General features: G+C 40.7%; 1 protein-coding gene across 1 annotated transcript; it reads left to right on the forward strand.

The window, feature by feature from the left end:
* The first annotated feature begins 5,394 nt into the window (after positions 1-5,394).
* Positions 5,395-26,754, forward strand: LOC115793715 (N-acetyllactosaminide beta-1,3-N-acetylglucosaminyltransferase 2-like). The gene is made up of 3 exons (XM_030748827.1): positions 5,395-5,541; positions 17,094-17,238; positions 23,235-26,754. Exon 3 carries the CDS (start codon positions 23,260-23,262, stop codon positions 24,454-24,456), a length of 1,197 nt encoding a protein of 398 aa, XP_030604687.1. The 5' UTR covers positions 5,395-5,541; positions 17,094-17,238; positions 23,235-23,259; the 3' UTR covers positions 24,457-26,754.
* Positions 26,755-27,401: the final 647 nt, after the last annotated feature.

The raw sequence follows: 27,401 nt of genomic DNA on the forward strand, positions 1-27,401 counted from the left end.
TTCTGCAGACACCCTCGAGTGATCATACACAGTAAAAAGCATCTCACTGACCACCTGAGTCTCTTCGAGGCAGACAAGAAAGACATCTGAGTCCTGGCTGTCTGTGGCCTCCTTCACACCCGCTGCGCCCATGGTCATCCTATTCTCGTTAACATTATTAGCCTGGATAAGCAGCCTTCACCTGTCCTGAAGATACAGTGATTGATGGAAGATCTCTAATATGCATGGAGCAATTAATGTTAACTCCCCGCAGGGTGTGGACCACATCTATGCCATTTACATTCAATCTGTCAGGAAAAATAAAAGTATTTCCTCTTACATTTGGGAAACTGAGTTAATGGGCAAGTGGAATCATTTTCTGTAGAAAATGTGATTGTATAATTAGTGAAATTTTCAAGTGCAAGTTTTACCTAACTAACTAGTAGCTGATGCATACTACTGTGCAAAAGACTGGCCACCTCTAGTTATATTTTGACACTGTTGTGTGGTTACGTCATGTGTCCTCATTTCCTGTTTATCACACTGCAGTCTGTGCCTCACTTTTAATCATGAATAACTGCTGTCTAGTATTTAAAAAGTCAAAGCACACTTTCCACTGTGAAAAAATTGTAATTTCAAATCTCCTGAAGTGTTGTATACCTGCATTCTGTCTTTGTGAGCATGAACTCTGATCACTAGTTAATGTATAATTTATAGTATGAACACCTGGGACTTTAATAGACTCCCTGCCCAATCAACTCAGTTATTAATTTGTTAATAAATTTTAACACAAATCTGTAGATTTAAGTGGATAATTCACATTTCATATTTTTTTTAACCATTATTCTCAACCCTTTATGAGGCATTCATTAAAATACTGTTGGAGTGTTATTGGAGGACGTAACGAGACTTAATTATTTCAATGGTCAATGAAGTTACATTTTTGGTTCCTTGTCTCTAAGTGTTAAAGATTCAGATGAAGACATGTCAAGTCTGTTGCTGGTATGCAGCACCTTCAGTGAGAATTTCAGCATCTTGTGAAATGAAATATATAATAAAAAATACCCTTTTTGTTGAGAGTCAGTCATGTTTTCATGGTAATTCTATTTTAACATGGTTCATTTTTGATATTGTGTTTTAATTGTACAGCGCTTTGTGAAAAGCAAGATATAAATAAACTTTACTCACTGATCTTACTGATTCACAAATTTCCCCGTCGTGGGATCATTAAAGTTTTATCTTATCTTTTTTTTATCTTATCTTACTTACTGAAATTGATCAAGAGGTATCGATCAACTCGCATTACTTGTCAGCAAGAAAGTGAATATTTGTATTTCATAAAATGTTGCAAGTCTCATTTGAGCAGACTTCGTGACTCCCTTTAGTTTAGATTTTGATTTAAATCATGTAAGAATTTTACACTGAGTTTTGAGGTGAAACAACATATTCTGTGGTGGATCAACTGTCAAACTCTCTTTGCTCTTGCAGGGATGCTATGTGACTACTGGAGTACTGTTATCAGGCTCTCCATCATGTTGCTCATACGACAGGGATTTCCTGAAGACATTTTTTATGGTTATGAATGTATTAAAAACATCCTGTTGATCTCAGGATTGCCTCATCTTGCAGTACTGCGCAGCCTGAACTCTCTTTGGATGTTGGCTGTCTTTTGTTCTGTTCTCTGTCAAGATGATCCCACAGTGCTTCATTAACATTGCTCTGGGGGGGGGGGCAATCCATGACTGATAATATTCCTGTCAAAGCAGCTTTATCTTTGGCTTTTCTTTTTTTCTTTTTTCCCCCTTTTATTTTGTAGTATCAACTAAAGAAATTGGAATACAGTGGGGGAAATAATTATTTGATCCCCTGCTGAATTTGTAAGTTTGCTGACCTATGAAGAAATGAAAAATCACATTACAGAAAAGTTACAAATTGTTTTGCACATCTTTGAGTGAAATAAGTCTTTGATCCCCTACAGCCCAGCCCAAACTCTGGCTCCCACTGATTGGCCGTGTTCCCATGTGGCACACAGCACACCTGCCCACAGAACTGATTTCTTTCATTCCAACCTCTCCACCATCACAGGTAAGTCCAAAAAGCTGCCTAAGGACATCAGGGACAAGACTGTAAGATCTGCACAAGCTGGCAACTGTTGGTGTGATTATTTGGAAATGTAAGAAAGATAAAATGACGTTCTGGAGCTCTTTGAGAGATCTTGTCTCATAGGATGAGGATGATTATGGGAAAGGTGGTGGATCAGCTCAAAACTACATGGGCGGAGCTTGTTAATGATCTGAGGCCAGCTGGGACCACAGTCACCAAGAACACCATTGGTGAGATTGGTCATTTCTTTATAAGTGAGCAAACTTACAAATTCAGCAGAGGATCAACTAATTATTTCCCCCACTGTAAATTATGTATTATTATGACAGGCTGTTAGTAAGAAAGTGCCTAAAGATACAGTTTAAAACTGCTTCTTTGCTAAGATGTCTGTCATGTGTAGGCACAACACTGTTTTATCCCTTGAGTTAGGTGCCTCCTTTGTGCTTGAAGGAAATGAGAGGTCAGAGGTCAGGGTTAAGTGGCTTAACAAACAAAAACCATTCCTCTGAAAATAGCAGACACCAGGACTGGACTGAAAATGGGAGAGGGAAAAAACAGCCGATGTCCAAAGACAAAAGTCTCAGTTCTTGCAAGCAAAATATAAAGACATGAGGGGTGGCTCATTTCTTTATATTTTGCACAGTGCTGTAGCTTATTCATGCTTATGTGTGTGGGGGGTGTTACTATAGTAAATGGGGCCATTGGTATGTTTACAGAATTTGTTGATAGCTATAACATAGAATACCAACATTTTTAGGCTCATAGTAAGCTGTAAAATTTCAATACTCAAAATAGCAATCTTAGTACTTTGTAAGGCCATCCTGTGGACATCCTGATTCCATGCAGATATCTGCATACCCTCCAATCTGATGAGACTGCAGAGGCACTACATTGCAAGGGTACCAAATGAACTGCAACTGTCCATTTGAGCATCATCAAGAAGGTTTGAGTCCTTCAATCTTCTCTGCTTTCAAGGAAGCACTGAAAGCATGTGGGCTAAAAGGCAAAAATCTCGCTTCAATGACACAAAAGTATGCATGGTCCAGCCTTCATCTAAACATATGTGATCCTCGAGTTCATTATTTATGAGCACAGGGTGGATGTTCATTGTTTCCATGGGAGCACCGGCTGTGGATCTGTTACCACCCCCAAGTCCTACACACAGCAGTCCTCCATTGTCCTGGTCCCAGTCATTAGGCGTAGAAAGAATGGGTAGTTACCCCCTGTTGTTTGGAGGACACACACCCATCTCGCACATCCGCATGCAAACACACACCTCCAAGTTCTGGCTGTCCGTTGTGTTTTCACCCTTCATCAGTGCTCTGTACAAGTTGTTTGTTAAGATTAAAAGAAAATCCATGATATATGTGATAACTTCTGAAGCAGAAGAGTGTGACATATACAGGCTGGATAGATTATCGTGACTACATGCTCACCTACCTACTTATGCAAGAGAGTGTCACTTTGAGCTTATATTTGTTATTTTGACATGCTAAATTACTGCTACTCTGTATCTGTCATCTATTACACAATATATACGTATCTTGAGGAGACAAATACTTTAATCTAAACAAAAATATCTTCATTAAAACACTGACTTTTTTTTTTTTTTTGGGTGTTCCTGGAAGAAAATTCATATAAAGTCATTAAAGTTCAGCTATCAGACAGCTCAGACTCGGTCATAAGCGACAGTTTCATTTCTAACATCATGCATTTTTGCTTAAAGAACTGTTCTCCTTTCCAGGTGCTGACAGAAAGTTTACAGTGTGTCACAAAAGTGAGTACACCCCTCACATGTCTGCAGATATTTAAGTATATCTTTTCATGGGACAACACTGACAAAATGACACTTTGACACAATGAAAAGTAGTCTGCGTGCAGCTTATATAACAGTCTTCATGTAGCTCAACAATTCGTCTTTTAAGATCCTCAGACAGTTCTTTGCCATGAGGTGCCATGTTGGAATTTTCAGTGACCAGTATGAGAGAGTGTGAGAGCTGTACTACAAAATTGAACACACCTGAGACCTAGTAACACTAACGAGTCACATGACATTTTGGAGGGGAAATGACAAGCAGTGCTCAATTTGGACATTTACGGGTGTAGTCTCTTAGGGGTGTACTCACTTTTGTTGCTGCTGGTTTAGACAATAATGGCTGTATATTGAGTTATTTTGAGGGAAGAATAAATGTACACTGTTATATAAGCTGCACGCATACACGTATACACTGGAGGAAAGAGTAATGAAAGTTAGTAGAAGCAAGACAGAACATGTGTGAAAGTAAGTGAGTTTAAATGCCTGGGGTCAACCACCGAAAGCAACGAACAGGCACTACAAGAAGAGTGAACAGATAGGGTGGAGTGGGTGGAGATGAGTTTCATCAGGGGTGACTTATGACAGAAGGATAGCAGTGAGAAGTGAGACATGCTGTGATGTGTGGTCTGGAGACGATGCATTAACAAAGACGGGAGGTGGAGTTGAACATGACAAGAGAAAACAAAAGTTAGAGAAGCAAGGTTGAAAATGAAGCTGTTGCCAATCAGATGCTTTCCAGGTGGTGTTGCAAGCTTGATGAAAATCTGATGGTACTTTTCTGGGTTCGTAATTCCATCCTTTCCGACAAGATCTCCAACACCGCCGACTGAAATGCAGCCCCAAACCATGACAGAGCCTGTGTTTTATAGATGTCTGTAGACACCCACTATTGTACCGTCCAGTTTTGTCTAATTTGGCATACCTCAGCCCTTTTCTCCCTGTTTCCCATCCTTAAGAATGGTTTCTTGCAAAAATATTATTTTATTCCAGTAAAACTGTATTATCTAGGCTTTTGACTAATTAAATGGGAGCAAATTATATGTTTTTGCAACAGGCTGCTAGTAGCAAAGTTAAAATTGTTTTATCTATTATATGTAGACACAATACTGGTTCATCCCTTATGGTAAACGCCTATTCTATGCAAATGATTCATAGACCAGTGTTAAAAAAAAAACAAAAAAATATTCTCTGAACATGGTCAGGTGCAAGGATTGGACTTCAAATGAGTGAAAAAGCAGCCAATATCCAAAGAAAAATTTTTAAAAGGCCTTGAGAAAGCCTGAAGAACTATTGCTCAAGAGCACTATTAGAAGGGAGCCTGGAATCAAATTTCTAAGGATTTAGGCCGGTCTAACCGGTTTCTCCTCCTCGGGGCAGGTACAGTTTAAACCTATTAAGTTAGGCGCGCGCGAGGATGTCATGAAACAGGGAGGAGCTGGGAGGAACCGCTCAGGGAGCGCAGCCGGAACGGTTAGAAAAATAATAGACTGGCACCGATGAGGAGGAGACTTCAGCTGTCGGCGCATTGAAAACACAGGCGCTCTTCGAAAAACAGAAGACGATTATCTGCCGGGAACGACACGTGATGGATTTATTTCACTTTTTCGCCGCTGTCGAGGTGACTGCGAGCTGACGGAAAGCAAGTAAGTGAGTTCAGGCGGTCCGGGAGGAGTTTGTTTTTTCCCCTACTGTCAGCAACAACAGTCATATCGAGCAGCTGAACAAGACCGTCCTCAGTAAGTTAACCGGCCCAGTAAGTTTCCAGGAAAGTCTGAGGCACTCGGGGAACAGGACCGCACGTGTAAAATGCTTTTCCTCGTTAGGAAAACTCTAAAGAATAAACAAAAACACGGGAGTAAGTGAGAACAAACATGAAAACACGGCATTATTAAAGCAGTGCTCTCATTAAACATGCAGTATTATTCTACTGTAGGGCTAAATGACTCACTTGAAATTATTTGTTGCTGGACCTGACCGTTTGGGGGTCAAATAAGGTAAACATTTAAGCAGCTTATCAAATATAAACGTGTGTTTATTATGAACGCTGGCGTGAGAGACTGGAAGCGTCACCCTGGGGTCTGATCAGTTTTTTTGTCCCCCCCACCATAATCGGATTAGGTTATGGCTGAATCAGTAATGAAAATAATCCATTATTTGCAGCTATGCTCAGTCAAAATGTGCCACACTGAAAGGGTGTCAAAGCATGCGGCCTAGGGGTGAAGTCATGATTTTGACTCTGTTTCCATTCCTTGTGTGGTGTGCCAGCCTTGCTCTTCAGGAGTGAAAATGTCTGTGAATATTTCCAGAGTTCAGAGTTGTTTGAACCCTAAAGATGGGAACTGCTTATCAAGATTTGGTTTATGGACCGCATACAGCCCGATTTGCTATCAAGTGTGCCAGAGCAGTCAAACCGTTGTGTAATCGTCTACATGGGGAAAAAAGAAAAAGTCTAAGAATTTTTCTTGCTAAACAGCTTGAGATGTCTTGAAAATAAGTCTGACATTAGATGTTCATTATAAGCTATACATCAGTAAGTATAAAAGCATTTTTCCTTTATTATTATTCAAACAAGATAAAGAAATATGCTTTATTTTGCAACAATGCATTTCATTAAAAAACTGTAGTAAATAATTACTTCAGTGGACCAAATTGGGTCCTTTGGCAGGTTCCCCTGGCCGCATGTTTGACACGGCTGTTTTAAGCTGGTGAATGTGGAAACACTGAGACATATTGTTAAAAGTTTACTTCTTTTACTTAACACATCTCAGGCTGTTTATCACATGCTTTGTAAATGGATTCCACATTCATTTCACAAACATGTAGGTTATCGCTCAGTGGTTTAACAGGTCTGACCCATTTGAGTAATTGGGGTGTAGGTGGCTGAATTTTAAAATGAGCTTTACAGACAAGAACAAACTGCAGATGAAGCACAGAAGAAGGTTAATGACTTTTTAATTCTGGAAAGCTGAAAAACAGTATAATGCCATTCCCAACATAGCTGTCTGTTCTTCTTTCCTCAACTGTCTTCTTCTCTGCCTTTGACTCCATGTATGCTCCCCATGATCAAAGTTTTAACCACATGAGTAACATTTTCCAAGGGTTTTTCTACACAGACGTGTGCGTCAGCCCTACAGCAGTGCTATGTTTAGACAGAAACATCCAAACCACATTTGGGATGAGTATTCCTTATCGAGTCGTGGTGAATTTTCTGTCTGCTCTATAATAAAATTGTGACCACAAAGTGGATAAAATGAAAGTAATGACACTAAAATTATTAGTATTAGTTTTAAAATGTTGCTAAAATTACATCTATCCAGTAGGGTGTATTTGTGATCCGGTACAAATGTGAGCAGGCAGGCAAAAAAGACGGCTAAAGACGCAGACCGAGAATTCCAGGTGTGCACAAAAACAGGCGGCCTTTCCAGTATTTCCAGTGTTTATCTCAACTTCACTGTGTGCAAGTATTTCTCAGAAATATGTCTGAAAATTTCAGTTTATTGAACAGTTTCTGATGCATATCTCAGCTATGAGGGGGAAAGCCCATACTCAGCATGGCCACACATGCCTGAGAGAGCAACCTGGCCAGTCAACCAGTGATCTTTGCCCCCCTTTAAGGCCCCAGTAATTGGTAAGGCTGTATTAGTTGCTTAGTGCACCACCAACAATGTCATCACACAGCCACATCCATTTATGGTTGCCATTATGGCGCAAAGTCTCATCTTTTCAAACTGTTGCAATACCTATAATCTATGAATCTCTGTTCCTCTGTACTGAATGATTCAACTGACTTTTCTTCAGCTGTGGTGTCAGCGGCACAACGCGCCAGGTTACAGAAATTGAGAGGTGCACAGCCGGCAGAAATGGCGAGGTGCTACAGTGGATCAATTTTGTTGTATGGTGCCATTCGCCAGGTGCCACATGGCGGGTATAATGGGGCCCTTAGTCATGCTGGTGACTTCTTTGTCTTTGGCCTGTGGCGATAAGGTTGTATTGATTGCGATTGATTAGCAGTCTCTTGTAAACCTAGAGAAGTTTAATCATTTACATTGTTATCCACACAGTTATTAACATTATGAATAACTGTGTGGTCCCATAATACATGGGATAAGTTACTGATGTATTTAAGAAAGTGTGGGTTTACCTGTTCCTTGCATGCATCCTCCTCAAGTTACAGCTTTTATTGTTCCTCTGTGGGGGGGAGTTGTTAAGGTTTCTTTAGGAATTCGGACTTCAGACATATTTGGTCCATGTGTAGTATAGATAGTTATACACGGATACTGCTTTTCAATTTCATGAGGCTGAAATGCAACAGACAGTTGTTGGTCATCTCAAAGGTCATTTATGCTGTTTTGCATAACAGGACGCTAATTTTCACATGTCTGCTCAATAGCAGTCAGTGTACACAGGCTCCAGTGTCCTATTGATTGAAACAAACTTGTGACCCTGACCCCTGGTTAATGTAGTCATCTCACGTAATCTGTGCCACCGAAATTCTGCAATATTCCACACATCATGGTAGTAAGCAAAATGGCAGCTCAAGGAACGAGGAAAGGAGCGAGGGTAATTTAAGTAACGCTTGATATTACTTAACACCTTCCTCATGTACCGCAGTGCAGAGACTGCAAAAGCAGTAAAGTTTTAAAAAGCTTTATTGGTATTGTTTGAATGCTCTATTTGTAAAATAAACGCACTGCATATTCACTAGAAGTTGACTTCATACATTTGGCTTTTCAGCAGCCTTCCACTCGTTTCAAGGTCATTAATTTCAGCACATCCTGAAACTGGAAATCTGGAGATACTCAGGGGTGCTGCTAATTATGGTGGTATCCCAGTAGATCTGTACTGCAATCACGTTATCATTAACACAGAAATCTGCAAGGCCTCATTTAGACAGACGGCCTGATCAGGATCCAGCTTAAAGTAAGATCACTTAGCAAAGCTACACATGCAGCGTGTAGGTTTATTACTGGATCAGAAGGGGACTCTGTAAAAAACTGCTGAAAAATAATAATTTCATTTGAATGCTGGTGAATTTCTTTGGTTCTAAATAAATCCTCTTTGGTGGGTGAGACATTTCTCTGTGCAGGAAATTCTGCATTGTTCTGCAGCTCAACAGAGAAGAATGCTACAATATTAAACATACTTTCATTAATTCAGCTTACTGTCAACCACCTGCAGATAAAGCGGTCACAAATAGCTAGTAATAGAATTACTGCATTGTATTCGAGCAGTAATGAGCTTTCACTGCTTATCACATTAATCATTATTATTACCTTAGTGTCACCTGTTTGTTCAGTTTCTTTTACATCATGAAGCCAGTAGCTTGGCAGCAATGCTAAGATCCATGCATCACTGACCACAGCCTGTTAACCTGTTAGCAACTACACAACCACTTGTTTCAGATGCTGAATCAGAAGCAAAATAAGAAACCTTTTGGAGGCATTGTTTGCACCACAGAAGTTATCAGTTTTGTTATCAGTTATTAAAATCATTTTAAATTAAAAAAACATCTAAGTTCATCTGAGTTTAAATAAAGGTCAGTGCAGTAGCACCAGCAAGTTCTTTATTTCTCCTAAATATGTACAGATTCAGTGTTTATTTCCCACCAGTACAGCAAAATTCCAATAAATATCATCACTGCTACGATTTAAAAACATTTTTACCCGGTTATTCTAAAGTAGGGTTTAATTAAGTTAAATTAGTTTAAATACTTTTAATATCATAATTAAATGGACCAAGGAATAAAATACTGAAACTGATACAAACTAAACTGAAATAACTTGTCCTCAAGATCCATTAAAAACAGCGTACATAGTAGACAGAGCTAATCCATAATGTTACAGTTGGTGGTAGCGCCAGACTACGGCAAATACATCAGCAGGCTTAAATGGACATTAATGATAATGGGGGGGAGACTAAAGTGGTGCCAGTATTGCCAGTATAAATGGCCAGGGCACTCACAGCTGCATCAATGTAAGTGATGACTTGCAGGATGTTGTTATACTGAGGAAACTAAAGACCAAAGTGCATTCAGACAGTAATTTAGGGCCTCATTTCTTGTGGTGGCTCTATTCCAGCATGCTCTGAGGTTAAATTTTAGGATGTAGCTCTGTTGTCAGTGGACACATCCATAGCCTAAGAATAAGTCAACCAAGCTGCGCCACTTTGGTTTTGACCTGGTTTCACTGTAAAAGTTGAACCAGGTCAAAACCAGCCATTTTTAGCCTCTTCACAACAAAGAAATTATCCAAAAAGAATCAACATTGAAATGAGTTAAAGTTTAGGCAGCTTTGTAGCTTTGCCATATAAAATGACCCCTCAGAGAAAATTTGAAACCACATGTTGCTAAAACCTCTTGTTGGCCGCTACACCGATGGCTCATAGTTATCAGCTTTGTAAAGCGTGGACCTCAGATTTTGGTGCCCACTTTTCCAGCAAAAGAAAATCACCAGGACTGTGATTTGTCTGTGGGGTTTAATTTATTCAAGGTTAAAATAATATTTGTTTATTAAATGGATAAAAAAAATAAACAGGAAAACATGCCCTCTCACACAGTATATTGAGTGCATGCATGTTGGACACTTCATAAGTTCAGGTTATGAGCTGTTACTTTCCATGGAAATATGACTTGTTGCATCCTAAATGAATCACCTTGTTACTGTTGTAGCCCTCTTTTCCATTAACTGTTTCGCAGAGTTAGAGTTTGGGTTAATGAGGCAGCTGTAAGTGGTTGAGTAACAGGATGAGTGTTTGGAGTTAGGCAACATGCGGTGGACAACAGCTTACACGAACTCAAAATACAAAAGCTGATGGAACCAATTGATTTTACAAGCATTATTTCCTGGTGAATTTTATTGAAATAAAGCCAAAAAAAATAAAATTTACAAATACTCATTGGATCTTAGCTGTTAGAAACATGAAGACATTAGTTCCCTGTTAGAATACTAATTTCTCATGTGCACCATTGTCTGCATGGTTCCTCTCTGTCTGCCATATAACCACTTCCTGGCCTCTGCTCTTGAGAATGAGTACATGCCCATTTAGCCATTCACGGTCATAATACAGACGTAATACCGGACACAGCAGTTCACTAACATGCAGGAACCAACCAGACTTTTTCAAGTTGATTCCAAATGACTTTGTAGTGTTTTCAAGTGGATTTCAGGTCTTTCATATATTTCAGAGTGGGTTCGATATTACAGGATTATTCAAGGCTTCCAGCCTAATCATGTCTAAGTTATGGACTTTCTCCCTTTATTTAATTACACATGGAAAACTATAATCTTGTTATCCTAATGCAATTTTTGATCTCATTTGACATCAACGAGAGTGCGATACAGTGAGATGCTTCATAAAGATACTTAAGCATCCTGTTTGGAAAAAGCGTGCAGCTCACTGTGTCACTGGGAAGTGCACATGGTGAGGTGGGCGTGGCTGCATTGGCACGCACACAGTGACATGACATTAAATAGTGACTTGAATATGACTATCGGGGGATGCAGAGCAGGGTGGATTTGCACGAAACGTTTGAGATATATGGAGGTGAATGATGTGTACTGTAGAGTTACAACTAAACCTAAGCAGTAATCTGAATCCACGCATACTCCCTCTACCATTTAAATATAAAAATATATTATGTAGGTGTAAAATGTGAAAACACTAAGTCACTTAAACAGCTTAATGAGCCATAATTTTTGTAAACAAATCTACTGTGCTCGTTTTCCTTACTGGCAAACAGCTTCTAGGCTCCGTCTTCCTCTACTGTTTGCCGTCATTATTTGCCACGTTTCCACTGAAAGGTTATCTGCCGTAGCTGCAGTGAGGGTCTTTTGTTAAAGACTGGAAATTCAACATCATGGAGCATGACGCAGGTTTAAAGCGTTAATCTTAGAAGTTGTTGCTGTATCACCCTCTTAAAAACTGCAGCACATGTAATATTTTAATGATTTCACACATTTTTAATGTTGAGGGGCAAGCATAATGGAAAAGGTTGTTCTAAAAGACAACATGAGAGCGTTATTGCAAAACAATGCAGCACAGTAATGAATTTAGCTCAATTTATCTGTTTGTAATAATGTCTGGAAGGCAAAATTGTATTTGAAATAAAAATTCCATTAATTGCACGGTCTACATGAGTCATTATGCAGACGGAAATAGTGCACAGTGTCTTTGCTCATCAGGTCACACCAGGATGACACTCTAGGACCCTTTAAGTTCAGCATGTGCCGAGTGTGAGCATATGAGCAGCAGGTGGCCTGCGTGGAGCCAGAGTCACAAGTATTTGTTGATAATGAGAAATTCCAGTCTATTTTAAGTTGCAGTGCTATTGTGAAACAGTGCATGTCTCCCATCTCCACCACTATAGTGCAAGACATTACTAGGAAAATTTCACTTTTCTGGGAGAGACAACAACAACTCCTCTGGTTGTTTTGTGTAAATGATAATAGGACCTTTAGTGTCAAGCATTAAGTCTCCTTCTGTCAGGGTTATTCCCTATTAAAAACAGTCAAATCCCTCAGAATCAGCTGATGCTCATAAAGCATTAGAAGAAGGGACTGGTATCACAATGTAGGTAAAATGAGGCCCATTGTATGATATAGAGAATATCAGAGATACAAATGTGCAGAGCTTGAGTCCACAGAAACCAGTATCTTCTATATTTGGATTGGAACAAATAAGTGTTCCTTATTAGTTTAGGCAGGCTTTTGTTTATTAGGATTGTTGGCAGGTCTCATGTACAAAACCAGCAACCTAATCCCACCTTGTGTACTTCATGGGCCTCTAGATTGAAACACTTGGGTTGTTTTTATTGTACAAAAAAAGTGCTGATTCTGAGGGGTCAAATGGGAGGCAACCACTGATTTTTTTTTTTTTTTTTTTTTTTTTTTCCCTCCCCTCCCATAAACATTGTTGCATTTTAATTAAACAAACACAGCAACCAGAACCAACAAATAAAGTCGGCGGTCAGTCTCACATGTCTTTGGAAAGTTCTGACAAAGTGGGATGACATTTGGTGGAACGACTCCAGCTCAGACGGTCCCTCTTCAGACTATTTATGGCGCTTATCTCTTCGCACCGGGTCTCCATTAGGTCCCGATCCTTTCATACAGCAATATACTAGTCTGGTGTGAAGTAGTGCTTCCAAAAAAAAAAAAATTAGCATGGTAGTTTCAACCTAAACAGGTGCAGGGTGGAGAGGTCGTGCAACAAATTACAACCCAAGGATAAGGATCGGGTATGATTCAAACACAAAGGTAGTTCAGGGTGGTTTACATAATGCATGAGGCATATATAATGGTAGAGAGATGAAAGGAAATTACTTCTAGATACATATCCACAAAACATACTTGAGATGATCTGACGGGGGGACAAGCAGTAATCCTTCTGAGTAGCATCAGTAATTATTAGGCTTTGTTTATATAACCAAAGATTTTGTATATCTTCGTGGGACATCTATTTATGCAAAAATCTGACTGTGTTCCATTCAGATTAATTTTTAGCTAGGTATAGGTGGCTGGTGCATTGCTTTACTTGACTTTTATTGCAGTTAAATTTATTAAGCAGACCAGAGTCTCCATGGATGGATGGATGGATGGATGGAAGGAAGCAGACCAGAGTCTGCCACCTCAAATGATAAACTAATTTTATGAGTCAGCATGTTGCTTAATTGCCATCTCAGTTTCTTTCTGTGGTGGCAAAACTGCTTTTGATCCAGAAGCTGCCGTTACCTCCGCTGGCTCTGGGAGAAAAACCTAAAACTGGGACCTGCCGTAGTGCCGAGCCAGATCTCGATGTCCAGCCTGCACTTAGATGTGCTGCCAGTGGAAATAGTTAAAAGTTAAACCAAAATACCAAAACTGGGTCAGAGACAAAACCTTTTACCATTATGCTCAGAATAAACACTGTTTAAACACTGAAGTGAAGTTCATATCCTGCCATTACATAATGTGCGTGTTCCTCTAAATGGTTAAACCCATTATCTGTATTCATTTCATCCTCTGTGAGTTGAAGGTTGAACTTTGTCCACAGACCTGACATGCCCTCAGTCATGGAGCTTTATCTGTTATCACTCACACACAGCAGTTAGCAGTGTGGGCCTTTTTTTTTTTTTTTTTTGGCAAGCCATCCGCTGCTCCAGCGACTTCTTTCACGTCACTTTGGGAGGGTTTATTGCAGCAGTGTGGAGAACTCTAACCAGATACTTTGCAAACAAGCCGTCAAATATCAACCAGCTAGTGAAGAAGATGGTCCTATAGACATTTTCACTCTTTAAGTTTCTTAAAATGCTAAAGTTTGACAGGTGTGGCTGATCAGTAGAGCTTCGTTAGTTGTGCTCTCATCACAGCAGTAATGGCAGTTAACATTACCTTCTGGCTTTTTTGTCCACAGCATGTACAAAAAGCCCCGTGGCAGTGAGATGAGGCAGAAGTGATGGGAGATTTCAGCTTGAGTGATTGGAAAACGAGGCTTAGCTGTTTTCATTGTTCTATGTATATAATCTGTATAAAAAATCAGTAAAATCCACATAAAATAAGTAAAATCTGAGACGTTCAGCTGATGTTCTTTCGGACAATAATTTTGATTGTATTTAATGAAGCCATCTGGTGCAAAAGAAAAATCTGCCATATCAAATATGTGGAGCTACCTACTGTGGTGACCCCCTTGTGCATAAGGGCACAGGCGAAAGTAACTTCTTTTAATCGAGCCGTGCTAAATTTTATTTTCATGCTTGCTCAGAGTAAGCCCTCAGAGTAGGTAGTGGTAGGTTGAAAATTTTCAGTTTTTAATTTGCATTGAGCATTTTTGATATGCATGAAATTCCCAGGGCTGCAGGGTCTTTTCCCTGTTGCGTCAGCTGATAGAACAAATAAAATGCTGGGACTTTTTCCCTAGATCCTCGCTCAGCTGTTTTCGGGTGCAAACATATTTGTTCCTCTAGTTTTACCTCTAATTTAGTGACATTTGTGAATCGTTATATTGTTGCTATGATTATTATTCCTTATACTGAGATGATGATATAAAAATAGCCAGAAATGCACCGGAAGAATCGTTGGTCCTGAATACGCCCATCAGAATTGTTGCAGGCTGCATCAACCGACGTGTAGTTACATTTCGCAGGAGATGCACATCAGGTACCGCTCATCATTTATGTACAGGAACAAGTGGCAGGAAAGAAGGAAGGAAGGAAGGAAAGTTTGGGAACAAGGTCAAACATAATGGCAACCCTGAGAAGCAATGGAAATGGAACAAAGTCAGGCATTCCTTTTAGTGATTCACTCCATTTTAAGCATTTGGCCATCCTCAGGTGGCTTTTTCAGTTTGTTTTGTTCATGTTGAATAATGAAAGGTTACATATGCTTGCTATCTGCTGTCCTCTCATATCTAATCAGCACACACAAGCAGTTTAATGATTAACAAAACCCAGCCGTGTGTATAAAGGGAGCTTTCTACATCACTGTCTTTGGAAAGCTTTAGTATGCTGTGGGTGTATTTTTATATTTATATTTCACTTTGTGTTCCTGACCATTATCTAACAAAAACAAATTGCATAATCTTGCTTGCTTGCTGCTGCCATACACAGTTAAAGTGAAAATGCTGTGAAATATGATTTCCACAGGTATGTGGAAAATACCTTGGGTGAGCTCAAATATGAGCAAGCAAATAAATCTCTGAAAATGAAAATAACTCTTAGTCTTGAACAAGTGAAAGTCTGGTTTCTGTAGCAAGAAGAAGTCTGTTAAGTACAGCAACACCTCATGGCTTCCAGTGAGATAGTGATAATAGTCTGCACTGTTGTTGCTGAATGTGTGAGGCCTGTTTCATGGCTTTGCTATCAGCCGGATGTTTACCTCCACCTGAGTGACCAGGCTCCAGAGTTTTTGCAGCAGTAATTTAATTTTTATAATATCAGGAAAGCTGGAATTTAACTAATAGGGTTTAACAAATGAGGTAGGGGGGGGGGGGGTCATGATGTCTATGTGTGATAAAAGCACTGTGTGTGTATTTAGTGCTGAAAGTGTTGTATGAATGTGTGTGCTTTAAGCTTTTTGGCCAGTAAGGACAGAAAAGTGCCATTTAAAAATGACTAAATTAAAAAACTTGTCAATATCATAGCTCTGTCATTAGGACATGGGAGAATCTGACATGTCCATTGGGCAGAATAATTGGATGATGTTTGAACTCATCATGTTGATCTTGGTTAGCAATGCACCCTTTCTGCTTAGGTCTGCAGCATAAGACTTTTGTGGGAATCTTTGTAGAGCCTATGCCGTAAGTGGCCAACGTCCTTGCCAAGCATTATGTGTTTATTACCTTTTCAGCTGCACTAAACAGGCCCGCCACAATAGTTGTGTGCTTCATCAACCTGACATGTAGTTACATTTCTAGGGAGGTGCACATCAGGTTACGGCGTGGGGTTTCAGAGGGGTTTGCAGTTATGCCATAGCTATGGCATAAAGTTGTCAAAAAAAATTGATACTCAGATATTAATCGATACTAAAAATCAGTATTGATTTAAGATACTCATTTGCAACAGTATCAATACCAACAGTGTCATCTTGGTCTCCTCCAGCTGACACAACTTCACACATACCGCTGCAGACAGACTAACCATTATCATAAATCTTAACCTGGCCGGCGCACATGTTAACATTAGCTGTTTAACTGTTAGTAGTTACTGGATAGACACATTAGCCATCTGTTGTCATTAACGTAGCAGCAAGCGGACAGCAGTTGGATAAAAGATGAATAATTATTGCAGGCTGAATGAGTTGTGAATGGAATATTGGGCCATGACAGAGCTGATTACAAACACAAGGAGAACCGGTCGGGTTGCTGGCTGTGCAGTACTGCAGGGGAAGCATAGCTGAACTAAGCAGAGAGTCCAAAGTGTGGAGAACTAATCTGAGCAAATAGTGAAATCCAGAGCAGAGCAGCCAAATCAGACAGGTTTCAGGCCTGAAAAGCCTCAGACTGAGGCGGAGCAGTGTGAGCACTGTGAACTTTACTACATTTACAATAATTCTTGGAAATATGCTTCATGGTACATGCCTCATATATTAAATGCATTATATTTATATCAGTGCTATCATACACTGATTTCTTTAAAAAGCAGCATGTAAAAGCAGAACTAGTCCTTTTTATCTTGCTCTGTTTCTCACATTCTTTTGACACCATGGTTGTTTCTCATTTCCAGATTCAGCCCTTCCTCTCCCTCCTCCCTTTCCTGATCTCTCGTCCTCATTGGCTGTTGTCCCCAGAGGGTGTACATAAGTATGGGATAAAAGTGCTAAGGAGACACCAAGAGAGCAAGAGCTGAGGAGCCCCACTCACCTGCACAGGTAGGATCACACAATATGCTTTGCCTTTCTGTCACTTTAAGTCACTCATTTAGATGTGTATAGATATATCACATTATGCTTATACACACTACTTTGTTTAAATTGAAACATGATTTGAAGTTTAGCCTTTAGGAAGGTGCACTGACCATCTGTTCACGCCACAATATGGTATTTAAAGCTATCCAAACACAATCATGAAAGCTGTTAAAATCCACTAAAGCCGCTTTTCCACTAACACCTATTTGACTCGACTCAGTTTCATTTGTTTTCCATTACAATTGAGTATCGCCTCTATATGGGTGTGGTCATTATAGCAAGGTGGCCCAAAAGTCCTGTGACATCATTTGTATGCAACACAAACACCGTTGATTCTTGTTAAAGATTCAACCTCACGACTCGTCTAGTGACATCACTTCCTGGTTCAGTGGCATGCAGTCTGTTGACATCACATCTGGCTGAGTAGGTACTAAAAAGAAGTACCTAATAACAGGTACTGCCAACTAATGGAAAACCCTAAAAACCGAGTAGTCTTGGTACCTACTGAGCTGAGTAGGTACTAGTGGAAAAGAGGCATACGCAGCACACAAACCTGACCCTGCCATTGTTCTCCAGTGTCTCATACCCATCTCCCCCCCTCTCAGGTGAGATCCCTCATCTCAGTGAACCTTTTTATCAGGTGGAAGCTACAGTAGTCAAACATGGCCTGGCATTGTCTGGTAAATTACTGATCTCATCACAGTTCCACAGACTTGTTACCTGACACCATATGGTATCACAGCAAGCTTCATGATAGACGCTAGAAAACGCAAAATAAACATCAAGTTAATGGGAAGTGGCAAAAGGTTAACAGCAGATTGGATATTCATCTAAAAACAACAAAAAAATTTGGCCAAATAAACCCAATAACACACATGAGGGGATGCTCAACACCTTTAGGAGAAAATTGGCAGAGATGCTGTATTAAAGTAAAAATAGTGCTTTTAGTACTGTTCAATTTCTGTGCATTGCTTCCTATGATGATAGAATCTGAATGATACTGTCTTTTCTTAAGGTATGGCGTGTGTGCTCTGGATCTAAATATGTTCTTGAATGTCCTTAAAGTGGTGATGATACATTGTTATATTGAGGTTTAAGGTAACTCTGTGCACAAGATTTAGACTAATCAAATTAAGAAGTCTATCGGTCAGTTAGGTCCACTTGCACACAGCTTTGCAGTTTAAATATTGGCTTCCAGTGATTATGAAATATGATTAAACAGTGACTTTTTTTTTTCTCCGTTGTGTAATAAATTAAGTACAACCCATTACTTTTCTGTAATGCACTTTCTCCATCCCTAAATCTTCAAACTCACTCTCTGTTTAGTGCAGCTCAAAGGAAGCTTTCGGTCTTTAAGATCCAGAGGAAGTAAAATTCCCAAGTTTTCCATAGGAGAATCTGTTGTCTGCAGCTGATTTTTGTCTCTGGATCACTTGGGATCTCTCACACTTCCTGTGGTGAGCATTCCTGTGTCAAGGTCCAGCTTATACCTTGATTATTCTCTGTTGCAGACGTTGACACAAACAGCTGGAGAGCCAACGGCCGACTAGTCATTCCTGTTATACGTCTTTGAAGTCTGTGCATGCGTAGTTGGTGCATTGTAATGTAGATTGTGCAGATGAGTCAACACAGTCACAAAAACAGGCAGGCACGGACCCTTGCACTCACTGTCTGATGAAATGTAAGCCACTCAGACCCAAGCAGACCCCAGTGGGCTCACAGACATGGAAAGTATAATCAAGACTTTATGAGCCATGACAATTTAAGCCAGAATATACAAATTATTAACCTAAAGAATACAAAAACCGTAAGAAACATTGAGGTTTGTTACTCAGTGATGTTAGCAGTCGGAAGAGGGAGAGAGAGAGAGAGATAGAGAGAGAGAGAGAGATGTTAAATCCTCAAGTGAGACTGGCCAGGTACTCCCAGTTGCACTGATTAACTCTGGCTACCGGGAAACAACACAGATGGATAAACAGGGAAAACACACAGCAATCCCAGCCAGGGCAGGAGGTCTGTCACGCCCCATCGTCACCCGCAGACCTCCTGTGGTGATGTCAGGGATGGCTGGTTGCCTTTTTAAGGCAGGCTTTATGGTTAAAGACACCCCCCAAGTCAAGGCCTAAGTACTGACCGGACACCTTTCATTTAAAAAAAAATAAATTTTGTTATTCATTTAATTCTATACAAGATTAAGAAAATCACTCATAAAAAGTCGTCTTTAAGCTGAAAAACTGCGTGATACTTAAGCTAATCAATACTGGTGTTAAATTATCAAGATTATAATGCTAACCAGTCATAATTTTTCCTTCAGTCAAGAAGGATTAATATAATTAATATAATTATAATTGTTGTTCCACTTTGGAGAGCATGCCACTGTTACTCTATCTGAGGATCTTGTGTCTCGCGTATGATACAGTATCACAACATCAGGAACTTCCTTGGTGTTCCTCTGGTCCCTGAAGGTGGCGCTACACTAAACGTGTTTGTGATCATTGTCATGTGTTGTATAATGAATGTGAACTTACCCTAAACTTTATGCACAGTGCTATCATTTCTTCTTGCACTGTTTTGTTTCTCTGCAAGTGTAAACCAAAAATTTTGAATGCTGACAACTGGAAGCATGACACTTGTCTTAACCCTCCATCAAAAACACTGTGGCTGACTTTAGTGTCTTAAACCAGATGCAGATGGTACACCAGACTTACACAGGTATACGTCAGGCTAAGTTAAAGTTCCCGAAGTTGTGGTTTCATCTACGTGTTTAGCTTTCTTCTTAAGAAGCCCGCCCCACCGGCCCACCCACTTGTTTCCCAGAAGTGAGCTTGCTTGTTTGGGATGCAGGGGACAGGAAATCACAATTATCCATGGGAAAAAGTGAGAGGAGGGGATTGAAGGGGAAATGACATAAGCCCATGCTCATCTTTTTGTCATATAACACCAATCAGTGTAATGTGTTCTTATCTTGTATTGCAGTCAGAGTGAATTCGAAGAAAAGGAGGAAACGTTTAAGAAGACGGGCAGAAGCGGGGAGGGGGTGAACAAAGCACATAGAGTAGAAAAGGAGAGCAAACAGGAGCGCAGCAGTGCAGAGTTGTTGCTAAGAGGCTGAGAGCAACACGATACAGAGACAGGAAGGATACAGGTAGCAGTGCAGAAAGAGTGAAGGTGCAGATCAGGCAGTGCTCGCTCACCTTTTTGAACTGTTTACTCTGATATGTGTAATCAATATGAATAACTCTAACTGCCAGACTGTTATGACCCTCGGCTCTCTAGGGGGAAAAGAGAATGACATTTACAACCAGGTGGCAACAAGTGAAGGCCAAATTAAAATCTTTTAATGGGCAAAGGCGCATTTTTTACAAAGTATGAACAGCATAAAAAGAGGAGCGCAAAGAGCTTATGAGTCTGAGACCAAACAAAAGCAAAAGAAACTCTGTTAGGAGATTATTGGGTGTTTAGAAATGACGAAAACACCTGCAGCAGCCAGACCCATTAATGAGTAGCACTCTTAGATCCAAATATTTCTAAACAAAAGACTCTAAACAGTCTCCAGATACCACAAACACAAACTACTCTATAGAGTAGTTTGTGTTTGTGGTATCTGGACACAAACACAAACTACTCTATAGAGTAGTTTGTGTTTGGGCTGCTTGGTATCATGTGCCGTGTGAACAGCACACAAAGCCCAAGTCTTGTAATCTTTAACGCTGAAACAGGATTGTTTAATATCACAAACATCATGTTTGTTAAAGGGATTTCCTTAAACATAAAAAAAAAAAAAAAAAACAAGCCCATCACACAAGAGCAACTGCTGGCCTGAAACCTCCGCTGTGAGCTGTCTGCAGACATAGATGAGGCCAAAGCCAAAAGGCAGCTGCAGGAAACTGTTAACGATCCTTCCACAGGTTCAGCTTCATGATTTTAATTTCTTCTAGATGGATCTGTGCCACCAAAGGCTCTTTCGCCTTCATCTTGGAGTGCATTTTCTTCACATTCGCGAGTAAATCAGCAACAATAACTATGGTGGATTCCAGAGTGCTGTTTGTACTGCTGCTCACTTTTTTTTTTTTTTTTCTTTTTTTTTAGTCTAACACTTCTTCAGCAAAGTGTACAGTCGCTGCACCATCACCTGGATTGCATTACATACATTAAAAAAATAGATCACATTGCAAAAACGTTACAAAACACTCACCACCAACTCATGGCCTGGCCTGGAAACTACAGCGCTTTCAACTTTTTTTTGCAGTGCCTTGTGAATGGTGCTAATTTTGAAAACACTGCCCTCTGCACGCACTACAAAAAGACAAAAACTTATAAAGATTATACCATTCCCAGCAGATTGCTCTCCTGTAAATGGCCTAAAAACATTGCTGTTTGGAGAGCTGTTTATCTGACTGAGATGGTCGAGAAGTTGATTAGTTTTTTGGTTTTCAGAGCTCCCTCTCTGGCCCGTTGGCTTGTGTTTGACAATCTCATATTATTCAGCTATTCTGATTTAGCAGTGTGAGTACTAGGAGGTGTAGTTTATCAATAACTTGATGGTAATGCTGTTAATGTGGCTGCTTTGCTGGCCTGCGGGAAAAAAGAGGGAGTGAGAGGATCAGAGAGTGAGGGGAAGAAGTCCAGATACAGACATTTTCAGAGGGAAGGCATGCCAAAGCAGAAAGCTGAGGCACAGCCGGGCCTCCTGAAAGGATGGTATTCAAGCTCATATGTTGTCTTCATTTCTTATTGGTTTGAATAAACAAGACAAAAGCTGAGAGTACAATATGTCTTCAAATGTTTGTCTTCTATTAAATTGCCCTCTGACGTAATATGGAGTCAGCAGACATATAGCTGTATGCTGTAACTGTAGTGCTGTGATTTCAGGCAGACTACCTTTTTTTTTTTTTTTCCTTCCTCTCTCTTCCCCCCAGAGAGCATGTTGCTTCACCTTGACGGTTCATGTAGTAAATCTGAACTCGGGTGCAGCTTTCACACAGCAGATCATTTTCTGATAGGTTTATCATATTTAGTTTGGACTGGTCCGGGCATGCATGTGTCTAAATTATCAAGTCAGTTCAGCCTCTCAGCTGTGAACACTGCAGGAGCACACATAAATATGGGTGACAGCTGGTTCCGCTGAACACAATCACCGAGCCTGGTGATGGAGTTGCATGTCTAGTTAGGAAGCTCAAAGTTAAATTGATTATAGTGATAATATATACACACCAGCTCCTCAGTTTTACAGATCTATGTTGCAGAGTTGTTTGAGTTTTTTTGTTTGTTTGTTTCTTAAGTAGAGGTCACAAAAAATGGTGGTGTTGGTGGTCTTGAAAAGCCCAGATGTGGAGTTTTTACCATAGAGAGATTTAAACTCAGTTGGACTTCATGGTAAAAAAAATAAAACGGAGTTGCAGCAATATCTAATGGAAAAGTGTTTTGGAAGAATGAAGTTTAAGCCTCGTTGATAAGCACAGTCATCCATGCAAAATGAATGTAAAGAACACGCTGGTTTCTGTGTGTTTTCTGACCACCGCCTGCTTCTGTGACTGCCAAACAAACAGTTATCACACGCACCACAGTTATGCAGTGGATTTGGATCAATAGACTCTTGTGACGCACTTTTATGTGTGATTTCAGCACAAATGAGTGGTTCCATCTGCGTTTTCTGTCAGTGGTTTTTTTTTTTGTTTTTTTTTTTTGGCTGAAGTGTCTTCACTTCCTTTTTTTTTTTTTTCTTCTTCTTCTTCTTTTTCTTTCACCTGTTGCTTCTCAACAAATAGAGAAGTTGTAAACGGACACATTTCATCCTTAATGAGCCATAAACAGTTTGTTCGCCATGCTTGCGCTAACCTAAAGTTACCTCACTGATTTGATTACACTAACCAGTAAATGGTCCCTGTTGTCCACTAGAAACTAAAGATTAGTTTGTGTTGAAAACTAAAGTCTTTGTTTCTTCTTCTGTGCCTGCACAGGTGTTGACCGGCGCAGGAATCTGTCATGGCGCTGCTACCAAAGAAGAAGTTTAAGGTTGTGGTGTCCGTGGCGATGGTCAACCTATTTCTGTTCATCATCATCTCACGGAGCATCAGCCAAGACAAAGGCGAGCATCATAAGGTCCACGTCCCTTCCAAACCCTTCTGGACCAAACTGGCTCCCAGCTTGTCCTACTGGAACCGTCAGCAGCAGATTCTGGACTTTCACAATAATCACATCTTCATGACAAACCACAGCCGCACAGACTTCCCTGAGTGGCTCAACGACACCAGTTTGACATCCTACCCCTGTCAGCCTAACCTCAGGGTTACCACTCAGGTGAAAGATTATAACTCCCTGCCAGGCCGCTTTAAGGACTTCCTGCTTTACATGCACTGCCGCTCCTACCCAATCATGACGGACCAGCCGGATATCTGTAAGGAACCACCTTTCCTGCTCCTGGCTGTCAAATCCCTGGTGCCTCACTTTGACCGCCGCCAGGCCATCCGACAGTCCTGGGGACGAGCAGGCGTAATAGCTAATCGGACGGTGGTTACCATTTTCCTCCTCGGTAACGCCACCGCCGGAGACCACCACCCAGATCTGTCTTCTATGCTGCGTTTTGAGAACGCCCACCATAAAGACATCATCCAGTGGGATTTCCGGGATTCGTTTTTCAACTTGACCGTCAAAGAAGTGCTTTTTCTGGAGTGGATCCAGGCACGTTGCTCCGGAGCCCGCTTCATCTTCAAAGGCGACGACGACGTCTTTGTCAACACGTTCCGCATCCTGGACTTTCTCAAGGGACTCTCAGGGTCCAAAGCCAGTGACCTGTTTGTGGGTGATGTGATCACGAACGCAGGGCCCCACCGAGACAAGCGGGTCAAATACTTTATCCCAGAGAGCATGTACATCGGGATGTACCCGCCATACGCAGGAGGAGGCGGGTATCTTTATTCCGGTGACGTTGCCGCTCGCCTGCACAATGTGTCTCGACACGTAGCACTCTACCCAATAGATGATGTCTACACGGGTATGTGTCTTCGTAAGTTGGGGCTGGCCCCCGAAAAGCACAAAGGCTTCAGGACCTTTAACATAGAGGAGAAGTACAGGTCGAACCCCTGTGCCTATAAGAGCTTAATGCTGGTTCACCCAAGGACCCCGCAGGAGATGATCCAGATCTGGGCCTGGCTCAGTGGACCCAACCTGACCTGCCAGTGACGGCAGTCAATCTGAAAACATTTCAAGGTTGATCGCAAAAGGCCAGCAGGGCAAATATTTTAACTTGAACAGGTTGTAAACCTAAAAGTTGGCAGCTTTAAGTTAAGATATTAATAGTTCGGTCACACAGAGCCTCCACGTGTTGGGCAGTAGCCGGAAAAAGGAGGAGAGGCGCAACAGGACTAATTTTTGTTTCTTGGTTTTGTTTTCCACATTTATTATTTTGACTTATGTCCACAGGTGAGCTAACCCTGCTCTGCTGTTGGACAAGCTTCACCCAAAGCAAATGTCTTTGAGTTCATATATTTATATCACAACTATTTATATGGCCTTTATATGCTTTAACAATGTGTCACCTCCACCATGAAGTGTCTCAGTGCTGTATTAAGTAAATAGGAGACCTAGGAAGTAGTCCACCTGGCACTCGTGGGTCGTTTTTTTTGTCAACCTGCTGGTCAGGTTGTTGAACTGAGTAAAAGCGACTGTTTTCTGAACACATTCTTCTTAATGAAAGCGGTGGTTCCCACATGCGGTGGTTTCTTTAAGAGAGGCCCCGGTGAACACTTCCTGGTAATCATAGCTGGAGGCTTAGTTTGTTCTGCTTTTCCATCCACACTCCTAAAAGTATTTACTCATGGCTCTGCAGCTCAGACTCAACCTCCAGAGTTTTTGTTCACACCAGTGTCACTCTCTACTTCCAGTCAGCCACAATATTAAAACCACCTTCATAAATTTTTTTTCTTTTTTTGAAGCCCAGGTCATGTTCCCGATGCCACTTTTGGGGTTTCTCAGGGTGGCTCATGCTCAGTAGCCCATTTGTTTATTGCTGTGGCAGTTCGGAGGGGCGTCTAGCCTCGCTCTCTGCAGCTCAGCCGGTCTGGGCTTGGAGAAATCCAAATGCTGGTCTAATTCTGCTTCAGGTTCAAAGATGTTTAAAAAAAGAAATACCAGAAGTGCATTTCACAGGTGTGTCACTTCAAGCTTTCAGCATGACGTATTTGCTAACAGTCTGCCTGCAGCAAGCGCTGAGTTATGTTAAATGCTGCTTTACTGTGAGTCCAGATTCTTTAAAACAGGCTGAAGACGTGTGTGTGTGTGTGTGTGTATATACACAAGCTGTCCGTTACTTGATTAAAGTCTCTCTGGTTGTTGAGGCCTTTTATTAAGGGAGAGAAACAGTGATTAATTTTCGTTACTTCCTCTTGAGGAACGCGTGTGTTGGTGAGTGTGTGTGTGTGTGAGTGTGAACTCATGTTTTATTTAAAAGTTAATGCTTAAGTCACTGCTGTTCAGCTTTAGCACAAATGCCGTCTTTCATTCACTTTGATGGTTGACGTCCTGCACATAATTGCATAGTGTTCCCTTTAAGTGTAATGTCTGGGAGATGTAGCAAGTGCTCCCCCTGCTGGTCAGGGTGACAGTGACCCTTTTTTTGCAAGAGCTTTGTATAAACACACGGGCAATCATGTGACCCCCAAACTGTCCAACACTTAAGTTTATTATTTATGTCCTTAGAGCCTCCGCATCCTTTCTGTCTCTATTATGTGACATTTGGAAATTATCCTACAGACAATTGGACCAAGGTTCTTATTCCTGTGAACTTCAACATGTTCATGTAGGATAAAACCAACACTAAAGAGGAGATGAGGACATGTAGAAATGTATTTTAATGCTTTTAGAGTGTTTAATATTTTGTCAACATGGGTTTTTTGTTTGTTTGGTTTTTGGGTCATTTTTCAGTTCACTGTGCTCTCTCACTGCTGATGTACATGCCGGTAACACTTACACACACTCCTTGCTGCGTAGTTTGTGGCTACCTAAAAGGTTTACATGTTATCTGTGAGTTTGAACAGTCAGTATTTTTGTTGGGGGGGGGGGGTTCTGGTCTGAATGGCCAACATGCATCAACACGCAGTGAAACATTACTGTTTCCTAACTCATTTAAAGAAACTCCTCAGATTATCCAGAATGTAACGAGGCTCTTGGCTGTGCCTTCAGTGTGTGTGTGTGCGTGTGTGTGTGCGTGTGTGTGTGTTTTCTATTTAATCAGAGTTTTTGTCAGGTATCCATTTTCTTTGTAAGCCACCGAGAATCGTGTTCAAACACTGATTTAAACGTGGTTTCTTTACCCCTTCGTTAACATCAGTTTCAGACGCTTCTCACCACCTGCACAAGTCAAAGATGATTACCAAATGTGTGCCTGATGTTTGTATGTACTGTATGTAATAATGTCACTCAAACATTAAGCATGATTGCTTTAAAATTATTTCAATAAAGCTATATTTTGCTGTTTTTGTAGATGGTTTTTCTGAGCATTTTATTCTCAGTTTTTAAGGATGTACAAGAATTTTGAAAAATGGCCAAAGCCTGATTATGAAAAGCATCTTTATTTTTAAACCTCAAGTCACTTATTTGTACTAAGCAGACCTTGATGCTTAATATGCTGCTGATCCATGAAAGTTAATGTGTTAAATGGATGTGATATTTTACAAGTAGCCAGTGCAATATGTAGTCTTGTTCGTGATGTTAAAAAAGAAACACACTCGGTGCATTTAGCCATATAGACGCAGTTAAGACGGCCTGCTGAAGCTCAAACTGAGCATCAGAGTGGGAAGAAAATCTGGAATACTCAGACCCAAATCCCAGCTGATCTACTGGGATTTTCCCACACAACTATCCCCCAAGGCTTACAGAGAATAGAAAATATCCAGCGGGTGGCAGTTTTCTGGGGGAAAATGCCTTGCGATGTCAAAGGTCACAGGAGAAAGACCAGACTGCTTCGAGCTGATAGGAAGGCAACAGCAACTCAAATAACCGCTCGTTACAACCGAGGTATGCATCTTGGTGATGTATTTAACATTATAAGCGTGCATTTCCACCTATTGCAGTTGTATTTACAATGCCGCATTGAGATGGTCAGAAAACGGCGATCTAAACCCCTTTCG

Source organism: Archocentrus centrarchus, chromosome 15, assembly GCF_007364275.1.
Source record: "Archocentrus centrarchus isolate MPI-CPG fArcCen1 chromosome 15, fArcCen1, whole genome shotgun sequence".
Classification (NCBI taxonomy): Eukaryota; Metazoa; Chordata; class Actinopteri; order Cichliformes; family Cichlidae; genus Archocentrus; species Archocentrus centrarchus.